The sequence below is a fragment of the Macaca thibetana genome, chromosome 8, assembly GCF_024542745.1.
Source record: "Macaca thibetana thibetana isolate TM-01 chromosome 8, ASM2454274v1, whole genome shotgun sequence".
NCBI lineage: Eukaryota > Metazoa > Chordata > Mammalia > Primates > Cercopithecidae > Macaca > Macaca thibetana.
This window is the reverse complement of record NC_065585.1, coordinates 39,340,018-39,358,560: the sequence shown is the minus strand read 5'-3', so window position 1 is coordinate 39,358,560 and position 18,543 is coordinate 39,340,018. Positions and strand designations below refer to the sequence as shown.

The 18,543-nt window shown below is 41.0% G+C and overlaps 1 protein-coding gene and 1 pseudogene across 5 annotated transcripts in view; one reads left to right on the top strand and one right to left on the bottom strand.

Annotated features, from left to right (window-relative positions):
• Window positions 1–17,459, top strand: part of ZFPM2 (zinc finger protein, FOG family member 2) — a 503,464-nt gene extending 486,005 nt beyond the window's left edge. For 4 of the 5 annotated variants that reach the window (XM_050802222.1, XM_050802221.1, XM_050802224.1 and 1 more), the window contains 2 exons: window positions 11,620–11,844; window positions 13,956–17,459. In XM_050802222.1, the coding sequence (XP_050658179.1) occupies window positions 11,620–11,844; window positions 13,956–16,447 (2,717 nt within the window). In that variant the 3' untranslated portion in view covers window positions 16,448–17,459. The remainder of the gene's footprint in view (window positions 1–11,619; window positions 11,845–13,955) is intronic. The other variant, XM_050802223.1, reaches the window with a different exon arrangement.
• Window positions 6,875–8,863, bottom strand: LOC126961653 (NADH-ubiquinone oxidoreductase chain 5-like; annotated as a pseudogene).
• Window positions 17,460–18,543: the final 1,084 nt, after the last annotated feature.

The following is an 18,543-nucleotide window of genomic DNA, read 5'->3' as shown; positions in this document are numbered from 1 at the left end:
GAGTGCTAGTGTAAGTGGGAGAAAGTTTTTTCATAATAAGTGTATAAGTTGATCGTAACGGAATCGGGGGTATGCTGCTCGGACTCAGAGAAATAAGGAAGTTAGGAGGAGTGTTTTAATGGTAAAGCATGTTGTGAATAGTTCTGGTGAATGGATGGGGTAGAATGTGCCCAGGAAAATTGTGGTTGTTAGGGCATTTATTATGATAATGTTTATGTATTCGGCCATGAAGAATAGAGCGAATGGACCTGCGGAGTATTCAGTGTTAAAGCCTGATACTAGTTCCGATTCGCCTTCTATGAGATCGAAGGGGCTTCAATTTGTTTCTGCTAGTGTGGAGGTAAATCATATTATGGCTAGTGGTCATGATGGCAGGAGAAGTCAGAGGTGTTCTTGTGTTGTAATGAGTATGTTGAGGTTGAATGAGCCACTTATTAGCAAAACTGATAGTAGAATGATGGCGAGGGTGACCTCGTATGAGATCATTTGGGCGACGGCTCGTAGGGCTCCAATTAGAGCGTAGTTTGAATTTGATGCTCATCCGGATCATAGGATGGAGTAGACAGTTAGACTGGACGTGGCTAGGATAAATAGGAGTCCTAGGTTGAAGTTAATTAGGGGGTTGGGCATGGGGAGGGGGGTTCATAGGAGGAGGGCAATGGAGAAAGCTAGAGCGGGTGTGGTAATATAGCGAGCAGTGGTGGATGTTGAGGGTTTTAGAGGTTCTTTGGCGAAGAGTTTTATTGCATCAGCAAAGGGTTGTAGTAGTCCGTAGGGACCTACAACGTTGGGCCCCTTACGTAGTTGTATATAGCCTAGTAACTTTCGTTCAACGAGTGTAAGGAACGCCATGGTGGCTAGCGTAGGTATAATGAGGAGTAGAAGGTTTATCGTGGTCATGATGTTAAGAAGAGGAGTTGAACCTCTGATTGTAAAGTTTTAAGTTTTATGCAATTGCCGGGCTCTGCCATCTTAACAAACCCTGTTTTTGGGTGAGATGTATAATATTTTGCTAAATTAAGATTAGGTCATTTATGTAATGAAGGCGCTTTATGAAGTGGGCCTTATTTCTCTTGTCCTTTCGTACAGGGAGAAATGTAGAATAGATAGAAACCGACCTGGATTGCTCCGGTCTGAACTCAGATCACGTAGGACTTTAATCGTTGAACAAACGAACCCTTGATAGCTGCTGCGCCATTAGGATGTCCTTGATCCAACATCGAGGTCGTAAACTCTATTGTCGATATGGACTCTAGAATAGAATTGCGCTGTTATCCCTAGGGTAACTTGTTCCGCTGATCAAATTATTGGATCAATTGTAAATGTTAGTTCACTTTGGCTTGTGTGGTCTCGGCATGGATTCTTCGGAGGTTTGGTTGTGCTCCGAGGTCACCCCAACCAAAATTTTTAATGCAGGTGTAGAGATTTAAAAATCCGTAGGTTTGTATGATTCCTGGTTGCATTAATAAATTAAAGCTCCATAGGGTCTTCTCGTCTTATTATTATATATCCGCCTCTTCACGGACAGGTCAATTTCACTGGTTGAAAGTAAGAGACAGTTAAACCCTTGTGTTGCCATTCATGCGAGTCCCTATTTAAAGAACAAGTGATTATGCTACCTTTGCACGGTCAGGGTACCGCGGCCGTTAAACGTGCATCACTGGGCAGGCAGTGCCTCTAATACTAGTAATGCTAGAGGTGATGTTTTTGGTAAACAGGCGGGGGTTAAGTTTGCCGAGTTCCTTTTACTTTTTTTAACCTTTCCTTGAATGCATGCCTGTGTTGGGTTAACAGTGAAAGTAGTATGGGCTTGTTTATGTTTATCAATACTAGGCTGTTAAATATCGGCGAGGCTTTCGGTCTGATTTAGGCTTATGCGGTGGAGAAAGTATTCATGTTACTTATACTAGCATTATTACTTCTATAGGGTGATAGATTAATCCAATGTAGTGTGAGGAGTTCAGTTATGTGTTTGGGGTTTTTTGGATAGTTGATGTTGAGCTTGAACGCTTTCTTAATTGATGGCTGCTTTTAGGCCAACTATGGTAATTGGGGTTTTTACTCTCTATATAAGGTTTTTTCCTACTGTCTAAAGAGCTGTCCCTCTTTAGAGTAACAATTAAGTTTACAGGAGGATTAAGTGGTTCTATAGGTAAACTTAAGGTTGAACTAAGATTCTATCTTGGATAACCAGCTATCACCAGGCTCGGTAGGCTTGTCACCTCTACCCAGAAATCTTCCCACTATTTTGCCACATAGACAGGTATGCTCTTTTAGCTGTTTTTGGGTAGCTCGTCTGGTTTCGGGGAATTTGGCTTTAGTTCTCTTTGTGAAATTATTTCTAGCTAATTCATTATGCGAAAGGTACAGGGGTTAATGCTTGCTATTTTGTGCTTGGATGGTTTTCTATCTTTCCCTTATGGTACTGTATCTATAGCGTCAGGTTAAAATTTCTATCGCCTATACTTTATGTAGGTGAATGGTTTGGTATATGTTGGTTTGGTGTTAGTGTTGATTGTGCTTAGAGCTAGTGTTAGCTCAAGGTAGTCAAGCGGTGTTGAGATTTTCTGGGTGTAAGCCAGATGCTTTATGTTAAGCTATACCTTGATTTATCCAAGTGCACCTTCCAGTACACTTACCGTGTTACGACTTATCCCCTCTATATAAATATTAGGGTGTTTAGTTAAGATGTTCCTTAAATATATTTGAGGGGAGTGACGGGCGGTGTGTGCGTGCTTTATGGCCTAGTTCAATTAAGCATTCTATTCTTAATTTACTGCTAAATCCTCCTTGGACTCTTAGGTTTCATAAGAGTTATCGTGGGGTTTTCTGAGGTAGAAAATGTAGCCCATTTTTTACCATCTCATAGGTTACACCTTGACCTAACGTTTTTGCGGGGAGGGCATTTGCGCTCACTTCGTAACCTTCATCAAGGTTTGCTGAAGATGACGGTATATAGACTGAGCAAGAGAGGGTGGGGTGGATCGGGGTTTATCGATTATAGAACGGGGTTTATCGGGGTTTATAGATCGGGGTTATATAACGGGGTTTATAGATCGGGGTTTATCGATTTATCCTCTAGGGGGATGTGAAGCACCGCCAAGTCCTTTGAGTTTTAAGCTGTTGCTTGTAGTATTCTGGCGAGTAGTTTTGTTGTTTTAACTATTGAGGTTTAGGGCTAAGCATAGTGGGGTATCTAATCCCAGTTTGGGCCTTGGCTATGGTGTGTTCAGAAATTTTAAAGCCACTTTCGTAGTTTATTTCACATCAGCTAGGGTTTTACGGTTTAGATGGAGTTTAGCTTTATTGTATCAGATCTAAAACACTCTCTACGCCGATCTCTGTTGGCTAGGGTTAATCGTATGACAGCGCTGGCTGGCACGAAATTAACCAACCCTTATTATAGCATAGCTTAGTTAAACTTTCGTTTATTGCTAAAGATTTGTCACTGCTGTCTCCCGTGGGGGTGTGGCTAGGCAAAGTGTTTTGAGCTGCGTGTGCGTGCTTGATACTTGCTCCTCTTGGTCATAGTGATTTGTAGGGCGTCTTCACCGGGGCGGGGATGCTTGCATGTGTAATCTTGCTAAGAGCCAATAGAAAGGCCAGGACCAAACCTATTTGTTTATGGGGTGTGCAAGCCCATCTAGGCATTTTCAGTGTCTTGCTTTAGGTAGATTTAAGCTACATAAACGAGTAAATGGGTATGACTATGGAGTGATTTCTTTGGGGTTGTAGTAGGAGAGGTATTGGTTTGGTAGTGGGTAGGCAAATGTGAGGGGCGGGGGGTGGAAGGAAAGGGGCCCTGGGTTGCTGTCAAGAGTGTTTGGTGAAGTAAATTTATATTAGTTGAGGGGATGGCAGTTGGAGTCGTGCACACCTAAAAGATGAAAATATAAGCTCTGGGTCGGGCGCGGTGGCTCAAGCCTGTAATCCCAGCACTTTGGGAGGCCGAGGCGGGTGGATCACGAGGTCAGGAGATCGAGACTATCCTGGCTAACATGGTGAAACCCCGTCTCTACTAAAAATACAAAAAACTAGCAGGGCGTGGTGGCGGGCGCCTGTAGTCTCAGCTACTTGGGAGGCTGAGGCGGGAGAATGGCGTGAACCCGGGAGGCGGAGCTTGCAGTGAGCCGAGATCACGCCACTGCACTCCAGCCTGGGAGACACAGCGAGACTCCGTCTCAGAAAAAAAAAAAAAGAAAGAAAAAAAATATAAGCTCTGGCCGGGCAAATTGAGGCTTTTGTTTTTGGGGTTTGGCAAAAGTGGGTTTAGGTGGGGGTCAGAGATGGGGGTGGGGAGTTTTGATGGAATTTTTATTGTGGTTTTGTGGTGTGGTGGGAGTGGTGTCGTGAGTTGATTATCGATATGTCCTACAAGCATGAATTAAATAACACCTTACTGGTAGTTATGCGGGGCTAGGATATTGAACGTAGGTGCGATTAATAACGTCATGGACTAGGGATCAAAGGCAGGCGCGGCAGGACGGGATGTGGTGGGAGTCAGCATTCTGCGATGGGGTTGCGTGCGGACCAGAGATAAAAGATACCAAATGCATGGAGAGCTCCTGTGACTGGTTAATAGGGTGATAGACCCGTGATCCATCGAGATGTCTTATTTAAGGGGAACGTGTGGGCGATCTTGATTGCTATGGCCCTGAGGTAAGAACCAGATGCCGGATACAGTTCAATTATAGCTACCCCCACAAGTTATGGGCCCGGAGCGAGGAGAGTAGCACTCTTGAGCGGGATATTGATTTCACGGAGGATGGTGAACAAGGGATTCCTAAGTGAGGGGGGGCATCCGTGGTGAGGAGGATTTTTTAATAGGTATGTGCTATGTCCAATGAACAATTTAATGTACTATGTACGATTAATATAGGGCTAGTTCTGTTGGTATCCATGGGGGAAATGTGTGGACTTTGAGGGAGTGTGTTATGTGTTACTGTTGAAGTATTCATTAGAGTTCTTGCTTGTAAGCATGTCTTTTAAGGGGATTAGGTACGTATGTAAAAACATGTGCTATGTACAGTTAAGCATATATAGTACTATATATTATACATGTTGGCTAGCAGTAATGCACGAATTACATAATGGCATTAAAGGTAGGTTAGTACTAAAGTTATGCTGTAGGGCTTGTACAACATAAAATACAGAAAGTAGTTTAAGTCAGAACGCCAGTTTTGGGTGTTGGCAGTAGAGTTAAGTACTTTCTTTCTGATTGCCCTGGGGAGAATATTCCATTTCTGGTTTACAAGGCCAGTGTATTAATTTATACTATGAGGGCAGGTTCATTTGAGTAGGTTGTTCTCGATTAGGGAGGCCAGCGGTATTAAGATTAGGATAGTGATAAAGTATATTGTGGATGCTATTTGGCCAATGATGATAAAAGGTTGGGTCACTGGTTGGCTTCCAATTCAGGTTAGGGTTAGTAGAATTGTAACTAGGAGTCAGAATAGGAATTGGCTGAGTGGGCGGAATATTATGCTTTGTTGTTTGGATTTGTGGAGTATGGGGATAATTGCTAGAATGAGAATTGATAGGAAGAGTGCTAGTACACCTCCCAATTTGTTGGGCACAGATCGTAGAATTGCGTATGCGAATAGGAAGTATCATTCTGCTTTAATATGTGGAGGAGTGCTTAGTGGGTTGGCTGGGGTATAGTTATCTGGGTCGCTTAGAAGGTCGGGTGAAAATAATGTTAATGTTGTTAGAGTAAAGAGGTGGAGGATTAGACCTAGGATATCTTTAATTGTATGGTAGGGGTGAAAGGTGATTTTGTCTGAGTTAGAGGAAATTCCGCAAGGGTTGTTCGACCCTGTTTCGTGTAGGAATAGTAAGTGTACGGTTGTGAGAGCGACGATAATGAAGGGTAGGATGAAGTGTAGGGTGGAGAATCGTATGAGAGTGGGGTTATCAATGGCGTACCCACCTCAGACCCATTGAACAAGGTTGGTTCCGATGTATGGGACTGCTGAGAGTAGATTTGTGATTACTGTTGCCCCCCAGAATGATATTTGGCCTCATGGGAGTACGTAGCCCATGAAGGCTGTTGCTATGGTTATGAGTAGAAGCATGATGCCAATGTTTCAGGTTTCTAGGAGAAGATATGAGCCATAGTAGAGGCCTTGGCCTACGTGCAGGAAGAGGCAGATGAAGAGTATGGAGGCACCGTTAGCGTGGAGATAGCGGGTGGTTCAGCTGTAATTTACGTCTCGAGTGATGTGTGCAATTGAGGAGAAAGCAGAGGAAGTGTCTGGTGAGTAGTGCATTGCTAAGAATAGGCCTGTGATAATTTGTAGAATTAGGCAGGTTGCAAGAAGTGAGCCGAAATTTCATCACACAGAAATGTTGGATGGGGTAGGTAGGTCAATGAGGGAGTGGTTGATTATTTTTATGATTGGGTTAGATTTGCGTATTGGAATCATTTGGTGCTTTTATAGTTGAAATACAACGATGGTTTTTCATATCATTGGTTATGGTTAAAGTCCATATGGAAGCAATGACATATATTTTATTTACATTAAGTGTATTGTTGGTTATGGAGTTTGTGGGTTTTTCTTCTAAGCCCTCTCCCATTTATGGGGGTTTAGCGTTGATTGTTAGTGGTGTAATTGGTTGTGTAATTATTTTAAATTATGGGGGGGCCTACATGGGTTTAATGATATTTTTAATTTATTTGGGGGGTATAATAGTTGTTTTTGGCTATACTGCAGCAATGGCTATTGAAGAGTATCCTGAGACATGAGGCTCAGGGTTTGAGGTTCTAGGGGGTCTTTTGGTGGGATTAATAATGGAAGTAGTACTAATTTTATGGGTTTTAAGTTTTGATGGAGTAGTGGTGGTGGTTAATTTTAATAATATGGGTAGTTGGGCGATTTTTGAGGGGGAATGATCAGGGTTAGTTCGAGGCGATTCTATTGGTGCGAGTGCCTTGTATGATTATGGGCGTTGATTAGTGGTGGTTGCTGGTTGAACGTTGTTTGTTGGTGTATATATTGTGATTGAGATTACTCGAGGTAATAGGCTATATTATTAGAAGTAGAGTTAGGGTAAGGGGAATGAGGAAAGAGAGGAAGTAGAGTTTAATTATGCCTTTCTGGGTAGTTACAGTTATGAAAGCAGTAATATGTGTTTGTGAGATTATTTTGGGTATAGATTTCTCTAGTCACGTTGAATCTAATAGGAGAAGGGCTAAATTTTGACTTATAAGTAGGTGTTGATAGGGAACTATACGATGGACTGTGGTGGGAAAGTATCCTAGTATATTGGAGAATTTGAATATTTGTGATGGATTTTTTACTTTTAGTTTGTTGGTTATAAGGGCGAGGTCTAGGGCTGTTAGGAAGCCGAGGGCAGTTGCGCATAAGGCTGAGAATTTTAGATAGGAGGGTATTGTTGGTTGGGGAAGTGAGGTAGGGGGAATATTGTTGGTGATAAGGAATCCTGCAATTATACTGCCTATTATGAGGCGTTTAATTGGGTTTAATAGGGCGGGGTTGTTTTCGTTGATGCTTATTAGGATTGGGAAGTGGGGTTGTCCTGTTAGGGTAAGGAGAATGGTTCGAGTACTGTAGGCGCTTGTTAGGGAGGTGGCGATGAGAGTAATAGATAGGGCTCAGGCGTTGGTATATGACGTATTTGTGGCTTCGATAATGAGGTCTTTGGAATAGAAGCCTGTGAGGAAGGGTATTCCCGTGAGTGCTAGGTTGCCAATAACTAGGGAAGTTGAGGTGAGGGGCATTGTTTTAAATAGACCACCTATTTTTCGGATGTCTTGGTCGTTATTTAAGTTATGGATAATAGATCCAGAGCACATAAAGAGTATAGCTTTGAAGAAGGCATGAGTGCAGATGTGTAGGAATGCTAAGTGTGGTTGGTTAATACCAATAGTGACTATTATTAGACCTAGTTGACTTGAGGTGGAGAAGGCCACGATTTTTTTGATATCATTTTGTGTGAGGGCGCAGATGGCTATGAATAGGGTAGTAATAGCTCCTAGACATAGTATGAGGTTTTGGATTAGTGTGTTGCTTTCTATTAAAGGGTGAAAGCGAATAAGTAGGAATACTCCGGCAACAACTATGGTGCTGGAGTGAAGTAGGGCTGAGACCGGGGTTGGACCTTCTATGGCAGAGGGTAATCAGGGGTGAAGACCAAATTGAGCTGATTTTCCTGTTGCTGCTAGGAGAAGGCCTACTAGTGGAAGGAGATTTGAGTTGGAGTTTAGAGCCAGTATTTGTTGAAAGTCTCACGAGTTATAATGCAGGAGGAATCATGTTATAGCCAGGATAAGACCAATGTCGCCGATGTGGTTATATAGGATTGCTTGGATGGCTGCTGTGTTGGCGTCTGCTCGAGCGTACCATCAGCTGATTAGAAGGAAGGATATGATTCCTACACCCTCTCAACCAATGAAGAGTTGGAAAAGGTTGTTGGCGGTGACTAGAATTAGTATGGCAGTGAGAAAAATGAGGAGATATTTGAAGAATTGATTGATGTTTGGGTCTGAGTTTATGTATCATAGTGAGAATTCTATAATAGATCAGGTGATGAATAGTGCGATTGGAATAAATATTATAGAAAAGTAGTCTAGTTTAAAGCTTAGTGTTAGATCTAATGTTTGGGTTGTTATTCAGTGTCAGCTTCAAATGGTTGTTTCTTGATTTGAGAAAATGTATAGGGTTATTGGAAGAAGGCTAGTAATAAAGGCATATATTATAGTTATCTTTACATAGTTTGGGTATGAGCGTTTTTTGTCAGGATTAATGAGGGTGGCAAAAATTGGAAGAGTTAGGGAGGCGAGGGTTGTTATTATGATAGAGGTGCACATAATTATTACTTTTATTTGGAGTTGCACCAATGTTTTTGGCTCCTAAGGCCAGTGGATAGCTGTTATCCTTTAAAAGTTGAGAAAGCCGTAATTTTAAGTACGGGGGCATGGGTTAGCAGTCCTTGCAAGTTTTCTCGGTAAATAAGAAGTAGTAAGCTTCTATAGTTAGGTCCACAATCTAATGTTTTGATTAAACTATATTTACAGGGAGTAAGTCCTAGAATGGTGTTGGGATTAAGGGTTAGAAGAATGACTGGGGCAAGGTGTACAAATATTAATGTGTTTTCTCGTGTGAAGGGGGGTTTTATGTTGATTATATGGTGTGTAAGTGTCCCTCGTTGCATTGTGACGAACATGTGGAGAGAGTAGAGGGCTGTAATTAGTATATTGAATCCTGTAAGTATGATAGTAATATGAGATCAAGAAAATGAAGCTGCGATTACAAAGAGCTCACCGAGTAGGTTAATGGTAGGGGGAATGACAAGATTAGCAAGGTTTGCTGTGAACCATCAAAAGGTTATTAATGGGAGTAGGACTTGAAGTCCTCGGGACAGTAATATGATGCGGCTGTGGGTGCGTTCGTAGTTTGAGTTAGCTAGGCAGAAATATATGGAGGAGGTGAGTCCATGGGCAACTATAAGGATAATTGCACCAGAGAAGCTTCAGGGGGGTTGGATGAGGGAGGCTACGATTACTAGGGCTATATGGCTTACGGAGGAGTATGCGATCAGTGATTTCAGGTCTGTTTGTCGAAGACAGATTGAGCTTGTTATGATTATACCTCATAGAGATAATATAAGGAATGGATAGGCTATGTACTCTGTTAAAGGGTTAAGGATAGAAGTGAGTCGTATTATGCATTGCCACCTAGTTTTAGGAGTACTGCGGCAAGGACTATTGATCCTGCAATGGGGGCTTCGACATGAGCTTTAGGAAGTCATAAGTGTAGGCCATATAGGGGTATTTTTGTCATAAAGGCTATTATGCATGCTAGTCAAGTAAGGTTGTGAGATCAAGTGGTTGCTAGTTTTTGGTCTATAAGTGTTAGTAGTGTGATATTCAATGAGCCTGTGTTATTATAGGTGTAGATTAGTATAATGAGTAGGGGTAGAGAGCCGGTTAGAGTGTAAAATAAAAAGTATGTGCTTGCGTTGAGACATTCTGCTTGGTTACCTCATTTAGTGATGATAATTAGGGTGGGAATGAGGGTAGTTTCATATTCCAATCCCATTTCAACCACTGATGCGGTCATGGATGGGCAAGTTACTTAACACCAGTCTCCTCACCTATAGATGGATGAAGGGGGACAAAACACACATGAAGAGATTTTCCATGAGCGAACACATGAACATGACACATCATAGCATGACCTGATAAATAAGGTACCAGTATTAGCTGCAGTTCAAACACTGTTGTGTTTCTCTTAAGAGTACTGCAGTTGCCTCCCACCAGTCAAAAGTCTTTCTTCCAAATTCACTACCTTCAAAACTAGACTCTGCTGCTGTGATTCTATAATATCTGATTATGTCAGTGTCTTGCTTAAAATGATTCGGTGATGCTTCATAATCATGAAGACAAAATCTAAAACTCGTTGAGAGCCTGCAATTCTTTCAGTCTATCCCTGCCTCCTACAGCCTCTTCTCTCCCAGCCCTATCATGCTCCTTAACTCAACAGTACAGAACAGCCTCCCAGCCTCCCAGCCTCCCAGCCCCTCTCTCAGGCTCTCATGGCTTTCCCTGAGCTGCTCATTTGATCAGGATGATCCAACCCCTCTTCTCCACATAACTAGCTTAATTTCATCCTTCACACCTCAGCTCAGGCTGAGCTCATCATCTTCCCTCTAAATCTGTCTCTAACCTCCTCCTCTCTCCACTCCTGACATCAGCCTCTTTTCCATGCCCCGGGGCACTCCTCAGATACCTCCATCAGAACAGTAATTAGACTGTAATGTAATTAGCTGACCACATGTCCATCAACCGGAGGAGACTGTATGCTTCCTAAGGCCAGCTGTTTCATCTTTCATTTTGTTTTATACCCAGCTCAACACAGAGTTGGGCATATAGTAGCCACTCCGTAATTACTGTGTTAAAAAAAAATGGTGTCAGGGGTTGGCATCAGGGCTAACATTAGTTCAGCCATTACATCCTTACCTTTTAATCAATCAGATAATTTATATCACTATAAATGTATATTTTTTCTAACCATAAATATAATTTAAAATCAATATCTTAGGCCAGACACAGTGGCTCACACCTGTAATCCCAGCACTTTGGGAGGCTGAGGCAGGTGGATCACCTGAGGTAAGGAGTTTGAGATCAGCCTAGCCAACATAGAGAAACCCTGTTTCTACTAAAAATACAAAAATTAGCCAGGCATGGTGGCACTCACCTGTAATCCCAGCTACTTGGGAGGCTGAGGTAGGAGAATTGCTTGAACCCAGGAGGTAGAAGTTGCAGTGAGTTGAGATCGCACCACTGCACTGTAGCCTGGGTGACAGAGTGAGAATCTGTCAGAAAAAATAAAACAAAATAAAATCAATATCTTGTGTTTTAAATATTGGAGTGTCCTCTTTCTAGAGTCTGGGAAGTTAAATTGCAGAGTATAACATTTCTTTCAAAGCCGAGTCCTCTGCTGTAGAACAACACCAAAGACTGTTACTCATCACTGTCCGATTGCCCAGTTCAGGACCTGAGAGCAGAGTCTGAGAAAAATTGAACTACATGCTGCTTTACCCATGGTTGGTTTCAAATGGACAGCAGCAAATGTGTCTCTGTGTTTTTCCCTGCAGAGGATATATTCCCTTGCAAGTCTTGTGGCATCTGGTATCGGAGTGAGCGGAACCTGCAGGCCCATTTGATGTACTACTGCAGTGGGAGGCAAAGAGAAGCTGCTCCAGTGTCAGAGGAAAATGAAGACAGTGCCCATCAGATTTCCAGCCTGTGCCCCTTCCCACAGTGCACCAAGAGCTTTTCAAATGCTCGAGCTCTAGAAATGCACCTGAATTCACACAGTGGTAAATGCTGCTTTTGTTTCTTCTGTGGCTCCAGAAGACTATTATTTTTATAAATATATATGCATTACATGTATACATCTATATCTATCTATCTGTAGCTATCTATAACATCAAAATCAAACTTTCTGGGTCAACCAGTGTGATCTTATGCCACTTATACTCAGCATATTTTACTCAAAAGATTTGGGTCTTAATTCTTTTCTGACAAATTCAGTGCTCTGACCACAGACCAAATCATTCTATTTGTTTTCGACTGAGGTTTTAAAAAAGCACATTATTTTCAAAAGAAAGTCTCAATACCATTTGAATATTGTCATTTATTGCTTTAGTGTCAAGCAATCTTTGGAAACTGACCATAGTGTTTCCTGTATGGTAGGGAAGAAATAATAGGTACATAAATATAAGTATTTGCTGAATTGAAATAAAGCTATTCTATTGATAGATCCAATTAAAATTACAATTCAGGGATGTTTACTTTTAAATATGGATCAGCAAAATATTCTTGACTTCCGAAAGATGCGTCATAACAGCTTAGCTGGTTTTTATGACATAAAACTACTTTTAGTACTATGTTTTAAAATCCCTTAAGAAAAAATAGGCTGAAAAACAAATAAGGTTTTTAAGGCCCTCTCTTAATAGCAAGGTGGCAACTGTTCCCATTTAATTTGGAATTGTATGCCAGCTATTTTTGGTTTCATTTCATAGCATTCTAATTAACATATTTTTTAAAAAAATGAATTTAATTGAATGTACAGAATTCTATTGACTTTAAATAATTTTAGGTACATTCTTGCATGGGACAAACTAGGGACTGAGAATCATAGTTTTTCAGCACCTGTGATACAAACCTTGTAGGACACCTCTGGGTGACTTTCTTAGCTGTCTTTGCCTAGATTAAATGATTTTAAAATGGAAATACATGTTGAGTTTTAAGCTACTGTTCTAACCTCCAGTGCTGTAGTACAGTTCAAGCTTTTGTCTTTGAACCTATAAAAGTAGGCAATTTCCTTTCTGCTCATCCTCTTTCCTCTTCTTGCAAATGAGCTATCTTCATATAGATAATAAAGCAGGGGAAGCAGAAACAGATTGGTTGTCTCAGATGGTGAGTAAAGTCATATACAAAACAAAAAGAGCAGAATATAGGGGTCCTTTCAGCTAAATGGAAAAAATGAGTATTGGATTCATTAAGGAAAAAAGGAGACAAGGATAGTTAGACCCCTTTTATGACTACAGGACTAGGTACCTCTGCCATGTTTTCAGCTTATGAATGTAAAAGGCGGTCTTATTTTAGTCCAGAGTACAGAGGGGATAAGCCAAGCTGATTTTACCATATGCTGACCAATGGGAGCTAGAGTCAACCTTAGTGATGCTTACCCACCACAGTCAATGATAATATTCAAAATATGTAATCATGGACTAGAAATAGGCAGCGATCAATCAGCATGGATGTCAATGCGAAATGACTATATTAGTATACTGGTAGACTATATTAGTCTACCAGGTAAATATCAGCCCTGGATAGAGATAAACTATGTTCAGCAAAATTGTGGCATAAAATTTTAAATTTATATTAAATATAAATTAGGATGTTATTAATTACTTTACAAAATCGTTTCTATTTGGCTTCTTTAGAATATAACCTATATGTAGTGTACTGAGAGTTATTTGATTTGCATTGGTTTTCAACAGCAATCCTAATGAATGCTCACTTCTTCCTAATGTAGAGGCTAATGTTCTAGTAGGAAGGTTATTGGATCAGTAATTATAAAATCTGAGGCTCAGGCATGGCTTCATCACTTAATAGCTTTATTAACATAATCAATTCCCTTAGCCTCCTTCAGCGTGTTTCCTCATCTGTAAAATGGAGACAGTGACACTTACTCCACTTTGATGCCGTCATATTCATGAAAGTAGTTTGAAAACTATAAAGTGCTATTATTATTATCACACACTGTAAGAGATGTCACAAGAAAACAGTGAATATAATGAATGAGATTCTGAATGATTTCATTCCCATTGTGTTGCAAACATTAGGTCATTAGAAAAGGTCCCTAGCATTCAAAGACCAACACACATGTTTCTCATTGTTCTTATTTTGTATGTCTCCCTAGGAGTGAAAATGGAAGAATTTCTGCCCCCTGGTGCTAGTCTAAAATGCACCGTCTGTAGCTACACTGCTGATTCTGTGATCAACTTTCACCAACACCTGTTCTCCCATCTCACTCAAGCTGCCTTCCGATGTAATCACTGCCATTTCGGCTTCCAGACTCAGAGGGACTTATTGCAGCACCAGGAGCTCCATGTCCCTAGCGGCAAACTTCCCAGAGAAAGTGACATGGAACACTCTCCAAGTGGAACCGAAGACAGCTTACAGCCAGCCACAGACTTACTGACCAGAAGCGAACTTCCCCAGAGCCAAAAGGCCATGCAGACTAAAGATGCGAGCTCTGACACAGAGCTGGACAAGTGTGAGAAAAAGACTCAGCTCTTTCTCACAAACCAGAGACCAGAGATACAGCCTACAACAAATAAACAAAGCTTTTCTTACACAAAAATAAAGTCTGAGCCCTCTAGCCCAAGACTTGCCTCATCTCCAGTTCAGCCTAATATTGGGCCTTCTTTCCCTGTGGGCCCTTTCCTATCTCAGTTTTCTTTCCCCCAAGATATCACCATGGTCCCTCAAGCCTCAGAGATCTTAGCCAAGATGTCTGAACTGGTGCATCGGCGACTGAGGCATGGCAGTAGTAGCTACCCTCCTGTCATCTACAGCCCCTTGATGCCCAAGGGGGCTACTTGTTTTGAGTGTAACATAACATTCAATAATTTGGATAATTATCTAGTGCACAAAAAGCATTATTGCAGCAGCCGATGGCAGCAGATGGCTAAGTCCCCAGAGTTCCCTAGTGTGTCAGAAAAGATGCCTGAAGCTTTGAGTCCCAACACCGGCCAAACCTCCATAAACCTTCTCAACCCAGCTGCTCATTCTGCTGATCCTGAGAATCCACTTCTTCAAACATCTTGCATCAATTCTTCCACTGTCTTAGATTTAATTGGGCCAAATGGGAAGGGCCATGACAAGGACTTTTCCACTCAAACTAAGAAGCTCTCCACCTCCACTAACAATGATGACAAAATTAATGGAAAACCTGTTGATGTGAAAAATCCCAGTGTCCCCTTAGTGGATGGGGAAAGTGACCCAAATAAGACTACCTGTGAAGCTTGCAACATTACCTTCAGCCGGCACGAAACATACATGGTCCACAAACAGTATTACTGTGCTACTCGCCACGACCCTCCACTAAAGAGGTCTGCTTCCAACAAAGTGCCTGCCATGCAGAGAACCATGCGCACACGCAAGCGCAGAAAGATGTATGAGATGTGCCTACCTGAGCAGGAACAAAGGCCTCCACTGGTTCAGCAGAGATTTCTTGACGTAGCCAACCTCAGTAATCCTTGTACCTCCACTCAAGAACCCACAGAAGGGCTAGGAGAGTGCTACCACCCAAGATGTGATATCTTTCCAGGAATTGTCTCTAAGCACTTGGAAACTTCCCTGACGATCAACAAATGTGTTCCAGTTTCCAAATGTGACACTACTCATTCCAGTGTTTCCTGCCTAGAGATGGACGTGCCCATAGATCTCAGCAAAAAGTGTTTATCTCAGTCTGAGCGGACGACCACGTCTCCCAAAAGGCTGCTGGACTATCACGAGTGCACTGTGTGCAAGATCAGTTTCAATAAGGTAGAAAACTATCTGGCCCACAAGCAGAATTTCTGCCCGGTTACTGCACATCAGCGTAATGACCTGGGTCAACTGGACGGCAAAGTGTTTCCGAATCCAGAAAGCGAACGAAACAGCCCTGATGTCAGCTACGAAAGAAGCATAATAAAATGTGAGAAAAACGGGAATTTGAAGCAGCCTTCCCCCAATGGAAACCTATTTTCATCCCACCTAGCAACCCTGCAAGGCTTGAAGGTCTTTAGTGAAGCCGCTCAGCTCATTGCTACAAAAGAAGAAAACAGACATTTGTTTCTTCCACAATGCCTTTACCCTGGAGCAATAAAGAAAGCAAAAGGAGCCGACCAGCTTTCTCCATATTATGGAATCAAGCCAAGTGATTATATTTCTGGTTCTCTTGTCATCCATAACACTGACATCGAGCAAAGCACAAATGCCGAAAATGAATCTCCTAAAGGCCAGGCTTCCTCAAATGGGTGTGCTGCGCTGAAGAAAGATTCTCTACCATTGTTGCCCAAAAATCGAGGAATGGTAATAGTGAACGGTGGACTGAAACAAGATGAGAGACCTGCTGCCAACCCACAGCAAGAGAACATTTCCCAGAATCCTCAGCATGAAGACGACCACAAATCTCCCTCGTGGATCTCTGAGAACCCATTAGCTGCCAATGAGAATGTCTCACCAGGAATTCCCTCAGCAGAGGAACAGTTGTCTAGTATAGCAAAAGGTGTGAATGGTTCCACCCAGGCTCCAACCAGTGGGAAATATTGCCGGCTGTGTGATATCCAGTTCAACAACCTTTCAAACTTTATAACTCACAAGAAGTTTTATTGCTCATCACATGCAGCGGAACATGTCAAATGAACTAACTGAATAAACATCAGTCACCTCTGGTATCAGTGTTTAGTATGTTGTTCTAACCAGTCCAGAAAAAAAAAAAAAAAAGCTATTTGAATTACATCTGGGCAATCAGGAGATAATTCATTATGGCTGAGTTGAAGACTTGAGGTGTAATTTCATTACAGTCCATTAGTAAAGTGTATTATTGGTGCCATTTTCAAAAAAAATTAATTTATTTTACCAGCAGTATTCATAGCTGTGGTTATGTTATTTTTTATTTAAAAACTTTATATTAAAGTCATTTGTAATGTTATTGTATAGTTATTGTGTAGCACATATGGTTTGCACTGTATAGTAGCTTTTAAAGAAAATAGTCACAAACAATACAGAAAATCATTTTAGAAATAGCTTCAAAAGCACTTGTGTATCTTGATTTTTTCTTATATGCTGTTGCAGATATATGTATATGCTAAAATATAACTTGCAAAGATGTTCTAAATACACATGCTATAAGTTCGCCTTAAGATTTCAATTCTTGGATAATCAGGCTCCGTTTGCACTTTATATTTTAGCAGATACAGTCTCTTAGTCACTAGGCTTTGCATTTGTATGTAGCTGTATGTTTCTGTCCATTTTCTTAATCCTAAACCTGTATGTTAAATGAAGATGGCAATTTTTTTCTTGTATAGTACTTGGATTTTCTTTCGCTGATGCAGCTCTGTCTCAATTTTTAAACCTTTGCTGTTAAATGCAATACTTTATAAAGAATGAACAAAATTACTGGAAGCAGTATTGTAAGTAATGAGGTAGTATTAATCAGTTTTATCTTTTTAAAGGCACAGTCTAAATCGAAACCCTAAACTCAATGCTGCAAGTATGAATTTAATTCATATATAAGATCTATTTAAATATAAGAGTAGCAATACTGCACCTGGTGATCGCAAAGATAATGTTCTACTTCTGATAGAAATAATTTCTCAACAAATGTTGTTACTATGCATGTATATGGATGGAATAAAATTCCAGATTGTTGGAGGAGTTTGGCGTACTTTTTTTCCCTTTAAAATAGAAGAGAAACCCTAAATCTATTCCTTGTGATGAGAATAGTTTCAAAATGGCACTGAATAGCTGTATTAACACAATGACAAATCAGTAAAGAGAAAGATTGTCCTTTACATACACCTAATTAATATAACTTGCTCTATTAAAATGAACTAGAGGCTCCAGGCCATGAAACTAGAAAAGTTCTTCATTATAACTATGTATAATCAGCAGAATCTCTCTGTCTGCCTTTCCGCATCATCACTGCAGCACAGATAAAGAGCAGTTTCATGTGTGTCTACAAAACTTACTTACAAGTCATATGCACAAGAATCAACACAAATGTTGGTCAAATGCACCCAAGATTCAGATGAAGTTTACCAGAGAGAGGTTTGCATTTTGAGGAACGGTGATGTGGTATGGTAAAGTGACTCTGATGAGTAAAGATGTGCAAATCTCATGCTTGGGATTTGTACATTTGTATAATCCAGGAGTTTGCATATTGAGGGGGAGCGGAGAGCAGAGAATGTGGGCCCAATGGGCCAGCCAGAGACATTGAGAGTGACTCGGCAGACATGATGGTCTCCCGCAAAATTAGGAGTCTCGACTTAGAAAGGGAACTACCCACTTGAGGCTAAGACACACTCTTTACAGATAGGTTGTGATGCACTATGATTCATCCATATTGAATCTGGTAACATAACGAACATAAATGTTGGCCTTAAGCATAACATACAAATACTGTAACAAAACATAAAAAAAAAAAAATGCTATGTTGTCAAAAACGTTTCTCCAGTTGCTCGTTGAGAATAACTATTTTCAGAATTGAAATCATGGGCTTAACTGATGCTTTCCATTTCAGTCAATGATTAAACAGTGAGGTGAACAGAACTAAGGTGCTTAATAGTGTGTAACAGGAATCTCTCAAATTATCAGATCCTTGGGGATCAATGGAGATGTTCAGAAAGACCTGTGTGGTGCACAGGTTGGAACTGGTAGGGCTGAGTATTCTTAAGAGGGCTTTCTTCCCCAGTCTCTTTTTCATCTTCTTTCCTCTTCAAAAAGAAAGAAAGAAAAAA